Genomic DNA, 15,710 nt, shown 5'->3' with positions numbered 1-15,710 from the left:
TGTGGTGGGCAGGGGGGTGAGTAGGATGTAGGGGTTTTGGAGGTGGACTAAATTTTTGGTCCTGTATCAGTTAGAATGGGTGTGTATGTGTATAGATGTATGTGTGGGTATACTAGGCTGATGGTGAGGGGGTGTGAATGTATTGGTGTGTAAAGGAGGAGGGAATGCAACGTGTCTCCGTGTGGGGGCGTTGGATCCTTGATCTAGCTCTCCTTCTGCTGCCCCTCCTCTTCCTTGCCCCCCCCCCCCCCCCCCCCCCCCTTCCCTCGGGACCTAAATCCCCGGACCCCCCTCCTTCCCTTCTTCCACCACACACAGGCAGGGCGTTGGGAGGTGGACACGTTGATCTGGATGGTGAGAGAGGCCATCAAGGTGGTCTCGATTGCTGCACCCAGCATCGGTTCACCTCCCAGTTTTAATTACACTTAGTCAACATAACACAAAAAAACACACACTGACAACACATGGACATATTTTGGGGGGCGGGCCATGCAGTGTGCGGTGGGCGGGGCTGTTTTGGTGGTCCCGCTCCCAACATGATGTGGTTACTTCTTCCCAATTTTAATTGCAAACAACACATACTTCACAATCATTCATAAGCTGGGAGGGAGGGGGTGATGATGGGGTCCTGCCACGCCCCTATTTCCGGGGCTGTGCCGGAGGAGTTTGGGCAGGGGAGTGGTGCTGTTCAGGGGACCTGGTGTGGGTGGGTGCATGTGTGTGTGTGTGTATGTGGGCACGTGTGTGCGTCTGTGCGTATGTGTGTGTGTGTGTGTATGTGTGTGTGTGGTGTCTGTGCGGATGTGTGTGCGTATGTGTGTGTGTGTGTGTGCGTGTATGTGTGTGTGCTGTGTGTGTGTGTGTGTGTGTGTGTGCGCGTGTATGTGTGTGTGTGTGTGTGTGTGTGTGCATGTGTGTGCGTGCATAGGGGAGGGACCCCCCTCTGCTGCCTCCTGGGTCGGCGCATAGCTGGCTCCGGGGTGGGGCGGTTGGGGTCTGCGCCTGGGGGTGGCTGCCGATTGCCCCGGTCTCGGGGGTACTCCTGGCGTGCCTCTTGCCTTTGTGTGGGAGGGGTCACACTGGCATGATCACCTTTTCCGGAACACGTTCCACTCTGCATGTTCTGCATGTGACACAGTCACCGAGTCGTCACGCAGGTTTATTCACTAACAGCAGCTAGTTTTCTCATTTCTATTTGTTTCTCATTTATATTTAACTTTTTAGATTCATAGTTTAGTTACTATGATCTAAAGAATGTGTATGTATATGTGTTAATACTGGCGAGTGCGTATATGCTTGTACGTATGTATGTGTGTGTGTGTGCATAGAGGTGTATGTGTGTGTGTATATGTATATGTGTGTATATATATATATATATGTATGTATGTATGTATGTATATATATATGTATATATGTGTGTATGTATATGTATATATATGTGTATATGTATGTGTATGTATACGTGTGTATGTGTGTGTATGTATGTGTGTATATGTATACATCTGTAGGTTGTTTTTTTCTTTTTGTTTTTTGGTTATTTTTTAGGTTTTTTTTTTATCTCCCTTTATCTCTTTCACTTTTCTTATGAGGTGTTTTTTCTCCTTTCTCTTTCGGTCTTTCGTCTGTCCTCTCTGGTCAGCAGTACAAACTCTACAATTCAAACAATACTACAAAATAAATATAGAAATAAAATAAAAATTCAGAAAGTCATTGGGATCATTATATCTATAAAGCTTCCCTTGGCAGAGAAAATTTGCTCAGCAGAACACAGCATCCAGACCATCATTCTGCTTGCCTAAATGCTGGACAAGACAGAAAAAAAAAAAAAAAGTACACATGGAACTCAATAGGGTGCAGGACACAACTGAGTCTTCAGTTTGGGCAAGAGCAGAACCAATACACCAACACCACAGGTGTAAATATTCACAAACAGAATAAGTAACTTGCAGAAGCCACAATTGTTCCATCCATTTCAGTATACCTCAAGTTTTTTTTTTTAAGTTTTCACATGGTCAAACAATATTACATTTCAGCAGGCTCTAAACACAGAAAGTCATATTAATAATCCAATGCTGTTTGGAAGAAGAAATGGCAAGTAAATATAGATGAAGTGTGTTTTTGATGGGAACGTTTTAATGAGCAGAGATACATGACCCTTGCTAACAGCACCATAATAAGTATGGCAGTTAATTAGGTATACACTTGGTTAGTTAATTGTATGATTAATCCAAGGTTTATTTCTGCTAAAGAAAAAAAAAAAGAACTTGTCTCCTCAATGTTTTCTATTTTATCTAACACTCATCTCCCATTTCTGCCATTTGATGTATCTTATATCTTTGTAGAACTGAGTCTGCAACTGAACCATAATAACAATAAAAGGGTCCTTTGGTTTTGCAGTCTTCATATGGACTGTGTCACTGCTCCACAGCAGAGGATGGTGCTTGTTAGCTGTCTATTTTTTCTCTGTGCCACAAAATACAGCATTTAGGGTGTAACAAGACATCAGTGTACAGTAATGCATCAGTCATATGGTCAATGAGCCAATGACATCAGTTAAAAAATGCAACCATCATTTAAACTTAATGCAACCATTATCAAATACTCTTTTATTTTGAAAATGGAAATATTTTAAGTACCCCTGGCACATTGGTTGGCACGTGTATTATTATTTGGTATTTCTTATAAGAACAGATTGTGTTTTATAATAAAGGATTCATTTAAATATCCAAGCTCAGAGGAAAAGGGAAAAAATCAGATATTCTCGTAACTTTTGGTGATTTTGATGTGATTGGAAATGACTGTCTCCAATTACCTGTGATATTGTTTCATATCAAACAGTGAATCCTAAATTGAATTGAATCTAAATACGATCGTGAGTGAATTTGAGATGTCAGCAGACATCAAATCCCTATCCATTAAATCGATAAAGCATTGTTTTATGGCCAAGCTATTGATTTGGACCCTAATTAACACAATATGCATACTATTTCAAACAAAAAAATAAAATGCACTGGTTTTGAAACAGAAAGCCATCTTTGGAAATGTGATTCATCAGCAACAAGAGGTATTTATCAGAAGTGAAATTAACCACCTGCACATTTAGCATTTCTAATCCATTCAAACAAAATTTACATGATGTACAACTAATTTTCATGAATAAACAAACTGTGATTTGTGTTGGAAATGTCTCTTTTTAACCAACAGTAAAACAAGGAATTTAATTTCCAGACAGATCTGGGGTTATGGATGCCGAAACACAACTGACAATAGTCCGTTTGTCCAGTTGAAGCAGCAAGCTTTGCGGAAATGTCAAAAATTGCAGTTAACCCCTCATCTGCTTGTGCAGGGGTGTCCAGCTCCAGTTCTCAAGGGCCACAATGCCGCAGGTTTTCCATGTATCCTTGTTCCAACACACCTGACACTACTGAACCAGTCATTTTGCAGAACTTCTTTGGCTGTTCGATCCAATTTGAGCCAAGTATCTTGGAACAGGGGCACATCTAAAACCTGCAGGACATTTGGCCTTGAGGTCCAACTTAGGACATCAATGCACTAGGGGCTGGTTCCAAAAGGGAGCAAATCCCCAGAGTTCCATGCTAAAACAGCCAACTACACAGCAGAAATTAGCATGTTTACAGCCTGGTCAGGTTTACCTTCATGACAACTGTGGGGGTAGTGAATTTCTTTTGTAACACATCCATTTAATTTTTTTAAACATTAAAATTCAGCATAATTGGGAGTGTATCATTTTGATTGACAGTTATGCAATATCCAGCTGCAAGAAGGCAGAGTGAAGCACAAATCACATTTGTGCTACAAACACGGTTTTTATCCATGGCTAACAATGTGATTTAGCTTTAGGACTTAATCTATTTGCTGGTTAGCTTCCATTAGCTCCAGGTTAGCTCAGTTAGCTCTTAGCTACAGGCATGTGGGTGTTTGATAATGTCAGTCATCCACCCTCTGTCATAATATGTTTTGTGATGTGTCTTTAGTTCTAGTTTACTGTTTTATTTTTAAGTTTTCATTATTTATTCCTTTGTGTCTTATTTCCTGTTTTGCTTTCCCGTTCATTAGGTTCACCTGGACTCATTAGTAAAGTCATTCCACCTGTGTCTGGTTCTGTGTGTGTATACTGTATATACCCCTTGGTTTCTGTCCCTACTAGCTAGTTCATTTTGTTAGTTTATATTGCTTCATGTGTATTTGTAGTTTACCCTGTTTTCCTGGTCAAGTCTTTGTTCTGCATCCCTACCAACCATCCCTTCACTTTGGTCCACACCTACACCTCACGGTGACACCCCCACGCTGACACGGCCCCCTGTTAGCTCGACCTCTTTTCCCATTTTGGTATTTTCCAGGCAGTGATGGCAGATGTGATGATGCCAAGAGGGCTATCGTGAGAACCGCCCAATGAGCTTCCCTTCGGCTTTTCAGAAACATATGGGTGGTGTCATGGCGGCTTAATCCATGTTCTATACAGTTTATGGTCGGGCTACAGCAGTTTTAATCCTGACTCAAAAATAATATCAATAAAAGAATGACAATTAAATAATTTGTATGTGCCGTTTCTTACTATGCGTTTTGTCTGAGTTATTGTAGTGACTTCACAGATTCATTTTCATTCTAACCCAAGACTTTGTGAAGAAGTTGTGAGATTGATCTTAAGTGTTATGCTTAACATGCACAGGTGGGGAACATTGTATGGTACTGGTTTGCAATAACCCTGTACTCCAAGCTGCCAAGGGTTCCATTAAACATACTGCAAGTATTTCATTTTAATTTTGTCCTTGATACTTACATGAGAGTGGCTTTCCCTGCAATAATTAATTATTATGCTGACATGTCCATATCACAAATTGATCATTCTGATATTGAGCGATAACAAAGCTCATTACTGCACAAATCAATTTATGTCCAGAAATCTCCTTTTTCTTTTTTTTGAGAGTATCCTATTATCATGAGAGTTGCTTTTTTTTATATCACAACACGATTATGGCAACACTCAAGGTTCTGATGTTCTGTTCATTTTTTAACTGTCATGGCAGTTGTATAGGATCTGCAACATGACAGTAACACATTTGTTTTATTATGTTTGCTGTCATGAGTGGAGTATATTTCTTTTCTTGAACAGACGGTGGTGTGATGGAGAAAAGGAACTGATAAAGCTCCATTTCAGTTGGTACACCCTCCTTGTTTGTGGTTTGAAAATAAATAAACTTCATTACAATAAACAATGTAAATTAACCCATTATATTAATTAAACAATTATTATCTTAAGCTAACATAATTAACTTATTATAACAACTTGAAAAGGCTTCATTGTCTTGAGATAACAAAGTCACATTGGAAAAGATGTTATTCTGTCTCAGAAGGGTGGGATTATGGTTTGTATTGAGTAAGTAAAAGACCACAGAAAACTGCTAAAATTACATAAATTATAAACCATTCAAATTCCATACACACCATTTGTGAGACCTGTTGCCTCATGTTATGGTAAAAACTTATAAACCACTAAAATTCAGACATTTGTCACAGTATTTTTTCTTCTTTTTTTAAAAAAAAAGTTTGTTAAATGTTACCTATATGTTACCTCCAAACTTCCCACAAATCTAATAAATTCTGTTTTATTTCTTTTCTTTGATTTCACAAAATTGAAAAAAAAAAAAACATACATAACTTTTTAAGTTCTGTTGTTAAGAAATGGACAGACATTTGTTAGCAATATAACTCTGAAAATATGACTTCCACATTGGCTGAGGTCATTAGTTATTTTCTTCTATATTAGAATTAGAAAATATACTGTGTGTTGAAACCTCAGTGAAGGTAGAGCGTAACTGGTAATGAATGTGACTGAACGGGGCCATGCAGCGCTACATTAGGGTTTAAATGCTGTTTGTGTTTGATGGCCTCATTTTGAGGAGAACCAGCATCCCACAAGTTAAGGTAATCTCTTTAAATTACAACAGAAAGAATAAGTATCACAAGAACATGCTTTATTGCATGACTTCAACACAAACATGCATAACAAGATCTCAAAAGAGGCATCAGTTGAATGATTACTGTGTACAGATGCACCATTATGTCTTGTTTTCCCGATCTGTTAAACACAAAAGGTGAGCGTGGAGAAAGTGTATGAAGGTGTCCGATGGATTTTAAGTAACATTTCCTCCATTTATTTCTGCAGCACAGCTGAGTGAAACCTCTCTCAAGCCAAATGCATCCATGTTTGTCAGAATCTAATGCAGTCATTCCTTTCACTCACAAAACCCTTTTGCCAATTCTTTGCTTTTGCAAGCTGTTTGAAACTTCCAGTAAGAGGTGATGTCAGTCATGTTTTTCTTGCCTGTTGTTAGCATCCATTAGCCCTTCCTTTTCACATTACTGCAGATATTTGGTAAAACCAGGTAAATAAACACTGTTATGTAATCTGCTATTGTACGGTAAAAGACATAAGTAGAAATAAATATATGGCAGAACAATGTTTAATATGGAAAAATATACGTTAAATTAAGAAAACAAATCACCTTATTAATGACAATGCTTTTTAACATACTTTCGGAGCCAATGTAGCGTTTCATAAAGCCAATAAATGGAAGATTAACCACCTGATGATAATGATAACACAATTTTAATTGCACAAATTTACCGGTGCACAATTCGAATGAAACAGAGAAAACTTGACTTGGAATTAAATTCCAGTCTTATTTGCCATGTCTAAGAATGGCAAGCGCTGTGTCAACATGGAATAAATTAGAGCAAGCAGCTCTGAACCCAAATCCCCAAAACCTCTATGTGATAAAAACAAACAGCCAATGAGGGCTTAACGGACTGCCGAAGGGTGAACAAACAATAATGCTGTACATTCTGCCCCATAAACCAAGCATAAGGGATGATCTGTGGCTACAAAGAACAATTGTCCTGAAAATATCAGTGAGTATGAGCTGATTCATCAGCTGCGTGGCGCATGATACACAGGGGAAAGTGAAGCAATGATCTTTTGCAGGAAATTATACTGGAGATTCTCTGGAGTGTAGTTTTGCTCAGCAGGAATCTCATTTCTAGTTTAAATATAGTATTTGATTTACAACAGTCTGAGGAGTAGAAAGCTGAAGCGGTTCATTACTTTCACACAGCTGGAAGGTTTATGTGCTTAAATTTTAAAATATAAGAAAAAATAAAGGTAATTCAACTCAATATATTGCTGAACGGGCATCATTAAGAATGCATGCACTTAGACATCTATTATTAAGTCCAGTTCGACTTTATTCATCTCTTTTTATTTCCATAATACAACATCAGTTTCTGCATTCTGAAACTCACTACGGCACTGATTTCTACACTGTAAAGAGTAAAAAAGTTACTTCTTAGCAGCTGAGCTATCAGACGAATACAAGGAAATAATGTCATTATAATACAGTAATTTATCATAATAAAAGTGTTTTTCGATAACAACCCTGTTTCTAACTTTAATTTTACACGAGATCATGTGTATTTTTTGATCTTGAGATATTCAGGGAAGGATTTATAACATAAATACACTTTTAAATTTGCTATAAAAGGATCAAGTCTAACAGTATTTATGATTTCCATAGCATGGTGTGGAACGTCATTTTTTGTAACAAGTAAAGTCAGTATTTAACTGATCACTGCAGAGTTATATTTTCATCCCTTTGATAGGCAAGTAAGCTTTATCTAACAGAAAACATTGACAGAAATAAAAAGTAGCGGTTGGTCATGTCCTGCACCAACAATCTTCACAATAAGAAATGGAACAAAGGGTTACTCACACATCCAGTTAGATAAACAGTCTGAATTTGTTTCCCACAGATCATTCTGTCATGTTTGCAGGTGGTTCATTAAACTATAATTATTTTTTTTAAAAAAACAACGCAGTAATTACTGTTGTTTTCAAGTGAACACAACAACAAACCTGCAATGGATGTATTATGTGACATTAAGACCAAAAATAACTAAATTCATGAAAAAATAGTTTATTACTCAAAATGAGCATGAAAACTTATTTATAAACTTGGCCTAGAGTGTTCAGTGTGAGTTATGCCTCCTCAACTGAGGCAACAATGTGGCTGCTGTGTGAGTCTAGCGTATGTCAGTTACATGAGAGAATTTTACTCTGGTCTTTTTAGCTGTTTGCTTATCTCTGCATCAGATAAGCATTCATTTGTAATTCTCCAGCTAGAGGGTATAGAGCAGGTCTATCCAACTCGGCCCCACAAGGCCCACAACCCTGCAAGTTTTTCAACATATCTCTGCAACAACACATCTGACTCAAGTTAATGAGTCATTGTGCAGAATTCCATTGTCTTTTGGATGGATTTAATTTGCCTAGGTGTGTTGAAGCAGGGAAACATTAAAAACATGCAGGGCAGTGGTCCTTGTATGACCAAGTTGAAAAGCTCTGCTCTAGCGGGTGTTCTGATTTTTGTTTACTGCAGCAAGCAAGAACACTGACTGCTCATATGTCACAGAATTGTAGGTAGGTAGGTAGGTAGGCGTGTAGGTAGGTAGATAGGTGGGCATGTAAATAGGTAGGTAGGCATGTAGATAGGTAGGTAGGTAGGCATGTAGATAGGTAGGTAGGTAGGCACGTAGAGGTAGGTAAGTAGGTAGACAGGTAAGCAGGTAGGAAGCAAAAAAAAAAGCAGGAAGGTCTTATTTACTTTTCTAAATAAATATGCATTAATATTTGTGCAGCTTTTTTATTGTCTTGCATTTAAATAAAAACCATCAGGTTCTGTTTTATATATAAGCTTAATTTGGTTGCTCCTGCTCCTACAGGTGTTTTTATTATCATCAAAACCCCAGTGCTTCTGGAAGGGAGTCATATTCTAGGTCTCAAAAAAATTTTTTTTTTCCACCAACAGTTTAGACTGGTACGGGCATCATGTATAAAAGAAACGTGAAACCAAACTAAATTGGTGTATTCTACAATGCAGTGTATTATTAATTTTTTTAATATTCTTTTTTGTTCTTGAAGAAAAATTAAGAAAGCAGGTGACCTGATCCCAGAAACTTGGTGTGTGAGTAGAAATAAAGCAGAAACCTGAGGTGCTATGTGCAATGCAGCAATTTTACAAGCATACTTCTCAGCATTTTGTGAGCAACATGTATTTTTTAAACATTCAAAGTTTTGATGACATAGGTTGGTTGTTTATTACAGAAGTGTAAAAGCCCCCGATAAGGGAAGAATTTGTTATAAAACACACGGACACCAGCTTTCCTTGGCTCCTGCATGTATTTAACTGAAGATAGGACATCACATAAGTTGCATACAACATTTGGAACAGGTAACTCTACATGTACAGTTTTGTTACCAACATTTGCAGATCAAATATTATATAGGGAAGAAATTTCTGATACCGCAGTGAGTTTGTTGCCAGAATTGTAAGGATTCTCTAACCTATTTGTTACTCCACGATCAACAGCACTCCTAACAGTACATGAATTCACACAAAACACACTGGAAATTACAGAACAGCAAATTCATAGTTCTTATTACTCCAAGCTGATGAACAGTGAACCAGTTAGCATAGGACATGATTAGCTTTAAGCTAATGTTTCAACTCAGCATATGTCTCCATTACCTTCAAATATTCTATCACACAAAACTATAATACCATATTTAACATTTATTTAACCCACTTGAGAACTCTGGTTGCAATTAAAAGGGACTTACCTGATAAGGAAAGAATTTGTTGTGAAACACACGGACACCAGCTTTCCTTGGCTCCTGCATGTAGTTAACTAAAGCTAGCAAGCGGTCGGTTAGCCTCGTTTTACAGCTCAACAGACTCAAACTCCCCCTGCTGGCACCCCTGGTAACTGTTTTAGTTCCCTTCGTTGTTAATTCAGAACAAATAAAATTTAGAAAAATCTTGCAAATCAAACTTCTAATGAACAGCTGAACTTAAAATGTGACCTGATAAAGTCATTCAATGTCCAATTGACATGTTAAAAAATAGTCCTTCCCAGAAGCACAACCGTGATGTTGCGCAGTTTTAGTGTTTAAACTGTTACCTTTTAATCTATCATGTCATACTCCTTTGTACTTCATTAGCCATTTTAGGGACTGAAAAAATTACAGGTTTGATTGCCATTATGTAAAAGAAAAGAATAAAAACAGGATAATGGTTTTTTGTTTTCCACAGTTGTTCAAAGTTCAAACACTTATGTTCTTTAGACCAAAAGTTTATTTTAGTGCAATATTCACATGCGAGCATGATGAGGTCCTCAGTCAAAAAAGATGAAAAACAAGTCTATTACTTTAATAAATAATGTACACATATCTATCTATCTATCTATCTATCTATCTATCTATCTATCTGTCTGTCTCTCTGTCTGTCTACTTATCTATAAATATATACCGGTCTGAACAGTGCTTCTTCAGCTTGTTAAGGTTTGTAGTAACTGTTTATACATGTTTTTCTAAAAGTTGTCTTTTGCAACTTGCTGACCTTGAATTTGATGGCAAACTGACAGTTGTTAAGTACATTCCTAGAGCCATTCCCAAGCTGAGAAACCGTGCTTAACATTTTTTTTTTGGAGACACTGTATCATTTTAGCGTTTTGTGTTTGGCTTTATGGCATTACATGCTGGCAACTGGTTATCAAGAGTGGCCATTTTTAAACAGGCACTGTGGCTGTTTCATCTGAGAAAGGAAAAAAAGACATTACCTGAGTAAACAAGGGAAAGTAGAAGAGCAAGAGAAAAAAAGGAAAGGAAAAATATAAAATGAGGGTCAACATCCGACTGATTTACTGGCTGGAGAGAGCTCAGAAAAAAGGTATAATGCCAAATTATTATTCTTTTGTGGGTGTCCCAAAAAAGTCTTTCAAGGTTCAGTAATCATGGTTGAGGTCTGAACTCTCACTGAACTATTGCAACACCTTGCTTCTTTTCTGACATGACCAATAAGCTTTGCTGTAGAATTGTTGCTATGTTTGGGATCACTGTCCTGTTGCAAGATCCAACAGACAGCTTCACATTTGAATAATTTGGTATACAGAGGAGTTAATGCTTGACTCAGTGACCACAAGGTATCCAAGTTATGTAAGGCAAAACAAGTCCAAATTATCACGGCTGCATAACCATGCTTAATAGTCGCTGTTAGGTATTTGTGCTGATATGATGTGGTCTCATTTGACCAAAAGACCAGAAAGTCTTGAAGTGTTGTATCTGGAAAAAACATCTGTAGCATTTTGATTTAGCTTTTATTGCTTTGTGCTGGTTCAGGTCAGACCTTTGCATGGTCTGACCTTGAAATGGAAGAAAAGCAAGTGTCTTGAATGATTTTTGGCAATGCACATTGATGGCCTTCAAATGCTTTGGCAATGACATTATCACTTATGTCTTTGGTGTAAATCTGTGCATTTATATGAGTTCCCACACTTGCTGGTGATCAACAGATAAACTGCGGTTAATCAAACTGATTAACTTCTTGGTCTCTTCATTTTTAAAGAAATATGAAAGTGTTGCCTTTAGTTAAACACTGCTTCTCCACTTCATCTCGGCTTTGTTTTTATTTTAAACATATGACACTGTAACATGTGTGCTGTTTTCATCTAAGGTTGTTTTTTTACATAATGCCAAGATGCCAGATGAACCAGCTAATCTCCTAATGTCGCATTAAAATTAAAAGAAAGCATTCTTTATTTCCCTGCAATCTGAATTCAGCTGAATGAGACATTCTTTTTATTTGTAAATAAGAGGAAACATGCACCTTTTTCTGGTTAAAGGTTCCACAGCCTTGGTTTTTGTATAAAGGTTAAGGTCTTCACTTCAGAGGAACACAGACAAACAGAGCTGTGTGACTGAGGTTGGATCATGATTTATTAAAGTCACAGCTGCAGTGATTCAGAAGATGCACTGATCAAGCAAACACCTTCGTAGCAGCACACATGAATCACATTCCACACAAAGCTATCAGCAGAAAATCAGACGTCCCTTTACAGATGTTCTCTTCTGCATTTTGGGAGCTCAAAAATGTGCTTAAAGTTTACGAAGGCTAAAATAAATAAGGCAACGTTGCAAATGTCATTTACTTATGTAGACTGATATATTTCCAAAATACTGTCACATAGATCATTTTTGCTTTTTACATCACAGTGCAACATATTTAAGGCAAGAATAAAAAGCAAACGGGTTGCGTACCACACAGAAAAATACATTCAGAATAGTCATGTAAAATATCATTTGTACATGCTTAAAATGAGAGTTGGGACAACCAACATGTGCAAAAGTTGCAACAATACCGACACAAACCACAAATTCACCAGAGATGTGATTGGAAAAAAGCAGATGTTACAAGCCAGCATAGATCTAATGGAGCATCAATCTTTATGGAGAGCCTGTTTTGGAAATTCATCAACATTTACTGAACATAAAATAGTTTTTTTTTTTCTTTTAACAGCTGTGTTTGTTGTTCTGCTTCAAAGAGATATGAGAGGTAAGACACTGCCAAAACAGAGGAATTATTCATGCATATAATAGACTGATTCATGTGCCACAAAAAAAGTAAAATAAATAATGAAATATTACGACTTAACAATTCATATAAGTAGAGATAACATAACAAATATTTCCACATATATTTTTCCACTTTTTGGTTTTTTGTGTGGCACCCACCAAGGCAACAAAAAGAAGAAAACCACAGATGCAGAATGTCATTCAGAAAATGTGCTCAAGGGATGTTTTGGAATTTATTTAAGTGCAGTCTGACTGATTTTTTCCATACATCCACTGTTTTCCTACCCTGTGAGTTATATTACAAGAATGCCGTCAATCAGGTTTTTAAATGGTCTGTACATTTTCTGCTGAAGTGCAATAAAATTTAAACATACGGAACATACAACAAAGACAGAAATGGGATTTCCATTGCTTGTGCTCATCTTGCCAATCTCACAGACATCGAGTTTGATCTGACAGCTGATATCTCCTCAGAAACTCAAATAGCATTTTCAGACACTGACTGTTTCATCTTTATTCAAGTGAAAAAACATTTTTTCAAACAGTAAAAACACACTTTTATGTCATGATTGACACAAAAGACTCAAGTGTTGAGTTAAGGCTTTTATCTCATAAGTGTATCCTAAGAGATGTAAACATTACTGAGATTTTTGCGCATTCTTTGAGATGCTTAACCAATGGGGTCAGTGTATGTCAAGCACTGAGCCTGTTTTAAATAGGATTACATGCTCAGTCATGGAGGTAGTCGGTTTTATTTTTATTCCCATTGTAAGCTGAATAATTTGCTGCAGCATTTAGTTTTCAATGCTGCAGCAGCAGTGACATTTAATTGCAGTAAACCTTGTTGGAACAGTTAATGGAGAATAATTTCAAGAAAATGCTTGGTGCAAGAGATTTAAGATCGAACATGAGGTTGTACATGTATTCTGATCCCATTTGCTTCCATATGCAGAAATGTTCAGAGTGAATTATACTGCATTTGTCGACAGAGAAACTCTCTATATTACAAGGTGCTTGCAAACCTACCTCTTAGGCAACCTGACTCATATAACCAACAGCAAGTGCTCAGTTTATCAATCATGAAGAGTAATCCAGACTGATTACCACTCAAAACCACAAAATCCATGTTTTGGTTAAATACTTGCCACTCTGGTTCTTGAAATGCCCAACACACAGCTCACACACACAAGAGAGCGTTGGAGCAGCAGAAGATTTCTTTAAAGGTTTTTCTCATCTCTTGGCTACGAAAGGCGTAGATGACAGGGTCAATGACGGAGTTGCACATGATGAGGATGAGGTACATGTTGAAATGGGACATGAAGCAGGTGCAGTAAGGGTTCCTGGGACAGGTGATCATGAGAATAAGATGAAGGAAGAAGGGCGCCCAGCACACCACAAACACCCCAAGGAGGATGGTGAGGGTGATGGCGCCCTTCATGTTGGCTCGCTGCTGGATGGGTGCGTTGCCCTGCAGGGCCGCGATCCGCTTCATGTGCAGGCGTGCCAGCAGAAACATGTGAACATAGAGCGAGGCCATGAGCACCAGCATGGTGAAGAACATGGTGATGAGGCATATGAGCACTGTGGTGCTTTCGGAGTAGATGATAAACAAGATACCGGACACAATGCAGCACGTCCAGATGCTGCTGATGACCAACATTGCTCGGCGTAGCGTGACAATATTGTGGTATCGCAGCGCATAGAAGATGGTGATGTAGCGGTCGACGGCGATTGCGAGCAAGCTGCAGATGGACGCTAACAGAGAGCTGCAGATCATAGAGTCAAACACATTGTCCATGCTTCTTATCAATGTGACAGGGATGGTCAAGCTGCCTCCGTTGATGAGCGCGATGACAATAGTCTCTGAGGCATTGGAGACGCTCACGAGCATATCGGCAACGGCAAGGCTGCAGATGAAGAAGTACATTGGTGAGTGAAGGTTCTTGTTTTTGATAATAGCAGCAACAACCAGAATGTTCTCCAGCAGGCTGACAATGCCCAGCGTGAGGAAAACCTCAGTGGAAATCAGCAGCTGCTCATAGCATCCAACAGATGAGTCCTTCTCCTCTCCAGAAAAGTCTTTGTCAAGAGGTAAAGTTCCAGAAGTGAGATTCCTGTTGGGGTAGCCTTGGATCAATCCAGGGTGTATGGTGGAGTTCATGTTGGCTCCTTTTTAACTCCCTTCTTGTCTCTCTCTTTACAGTTGTGCTTCCATGTAGTTTGTTAGACTTAAAACCTTATCCTCCCTGTTTAAGTAGGAAAAGGAAAACAAAGCAGCTGTTTCTTTTCTTTTCTTTTCTTCGGGCTTTACAAAGACACCCCCGCAGCCTTGGTATAGCAAGAGGCAAAAGGAAAAAAAAAGGTCCAGAAAACAATGCAAGGAGGATGAGTGGAAGGGATGAAGCAGATGAAGGTGTGAGGCATCTTAATATTGAGCCAAAACATGAGAAGCGGAATGCAGCAGCTCGCTGTTTGACTGCAAGCGAATCATTACTTCACACTGTGGTCTTCCTCTGCTCTCTCCATCTCTCTCGCTGCTATTATACCAGACACACATCCAAAAACAAACACATGCACACACTCTCCCCCGAACCCTCCTGTCCTATCTGCTCGCTGATAAGCCAGAAGGAGGAGCAGAGTTCAGGCTGACGCATGAATGGAGAATTTAAAATGAAACATGTTGCGCCATCATCGGTCATCATCATCATTCACATCTTCCGTTAAGATCAAACAATATGAAATGTTTAGTTTGTGTTTCTATTTAGCAGTTAAAACATTACACATGGTAACTCATGAACATTGGGTTCATATTTTTTATTCATCTGGGAAATTAAAACACATTTTGGGAGTCAAAATGATAATTAAGCTCAATATATCAAAAGAGTTGGGACAAATGAATTTTACCCTTTTTATTCTTGAATGTTTTTAAAAAATTGTTTTCATAGACTTCAATCCATTCATAAAGTCACTGCAGCAGGTCTCAAAGGTTAAAATTATGTAAAGAAACCAGATGACTTATCGACTAAGTTTGCAACACTAACTGTGTTACTGTTTAACTACAGTATCTTCACACAATGACAAACATTTGGTCAGATTATTGAACAACACTGACTATTCTCAGCCATAATATAAACATTTTTTCAGACATATAAACATACAAGACAATTTTTTTTTTTTTTTTAGCTTGTTGTTTTGTACCAGGCGGCACCTGGTATGACAAGAT

The 15,710-nt window shown here is 38.2% G+C and overlaps 1 protein-coding gene across 1 annotated transcript; it reads right to left on the bottom strand.

The window, feature by feature from the left end:
- Nucleotides 1-13,664: 13,664 nt before the first annotated feature.
- mc4r (melanocortin 4 receptor) lies at nucleotides 13,665-14,648 on the bottom strand (the record flags this gene model as incomplete). The annotated part of the gene is made up of 1 exon (XM_079260058.1): nucleotides 13,665-14,648. The coding sequence occupies one exon, from the start codon at nucleotides 14,646-14,648 to the stop codon at nucleotides 13,665-13,667; it is 984 nt and encodes a 327-aa protein (XP_079116184.1).
- Nucleotides 14,649-15,710: the final 1,062 nt, after the last annotated feature.

This window comes from Telmatherina bonti (assembly GCF_933228915.1).
Source record: "Telmatherina bonti genome assembly, chromosome: 20".
Taxonomy (NCBI): Eukaryota; Metazoa; Chordata; class Actinopteri; order Atheriniformes; family Telmatherinidae; genus Telmatherina; species Telmatherina bonti.
Note: the sequence above shows the minus strand (reverse complement) of the source record. Positions and strands in the feature narration are given on the sequence as shown.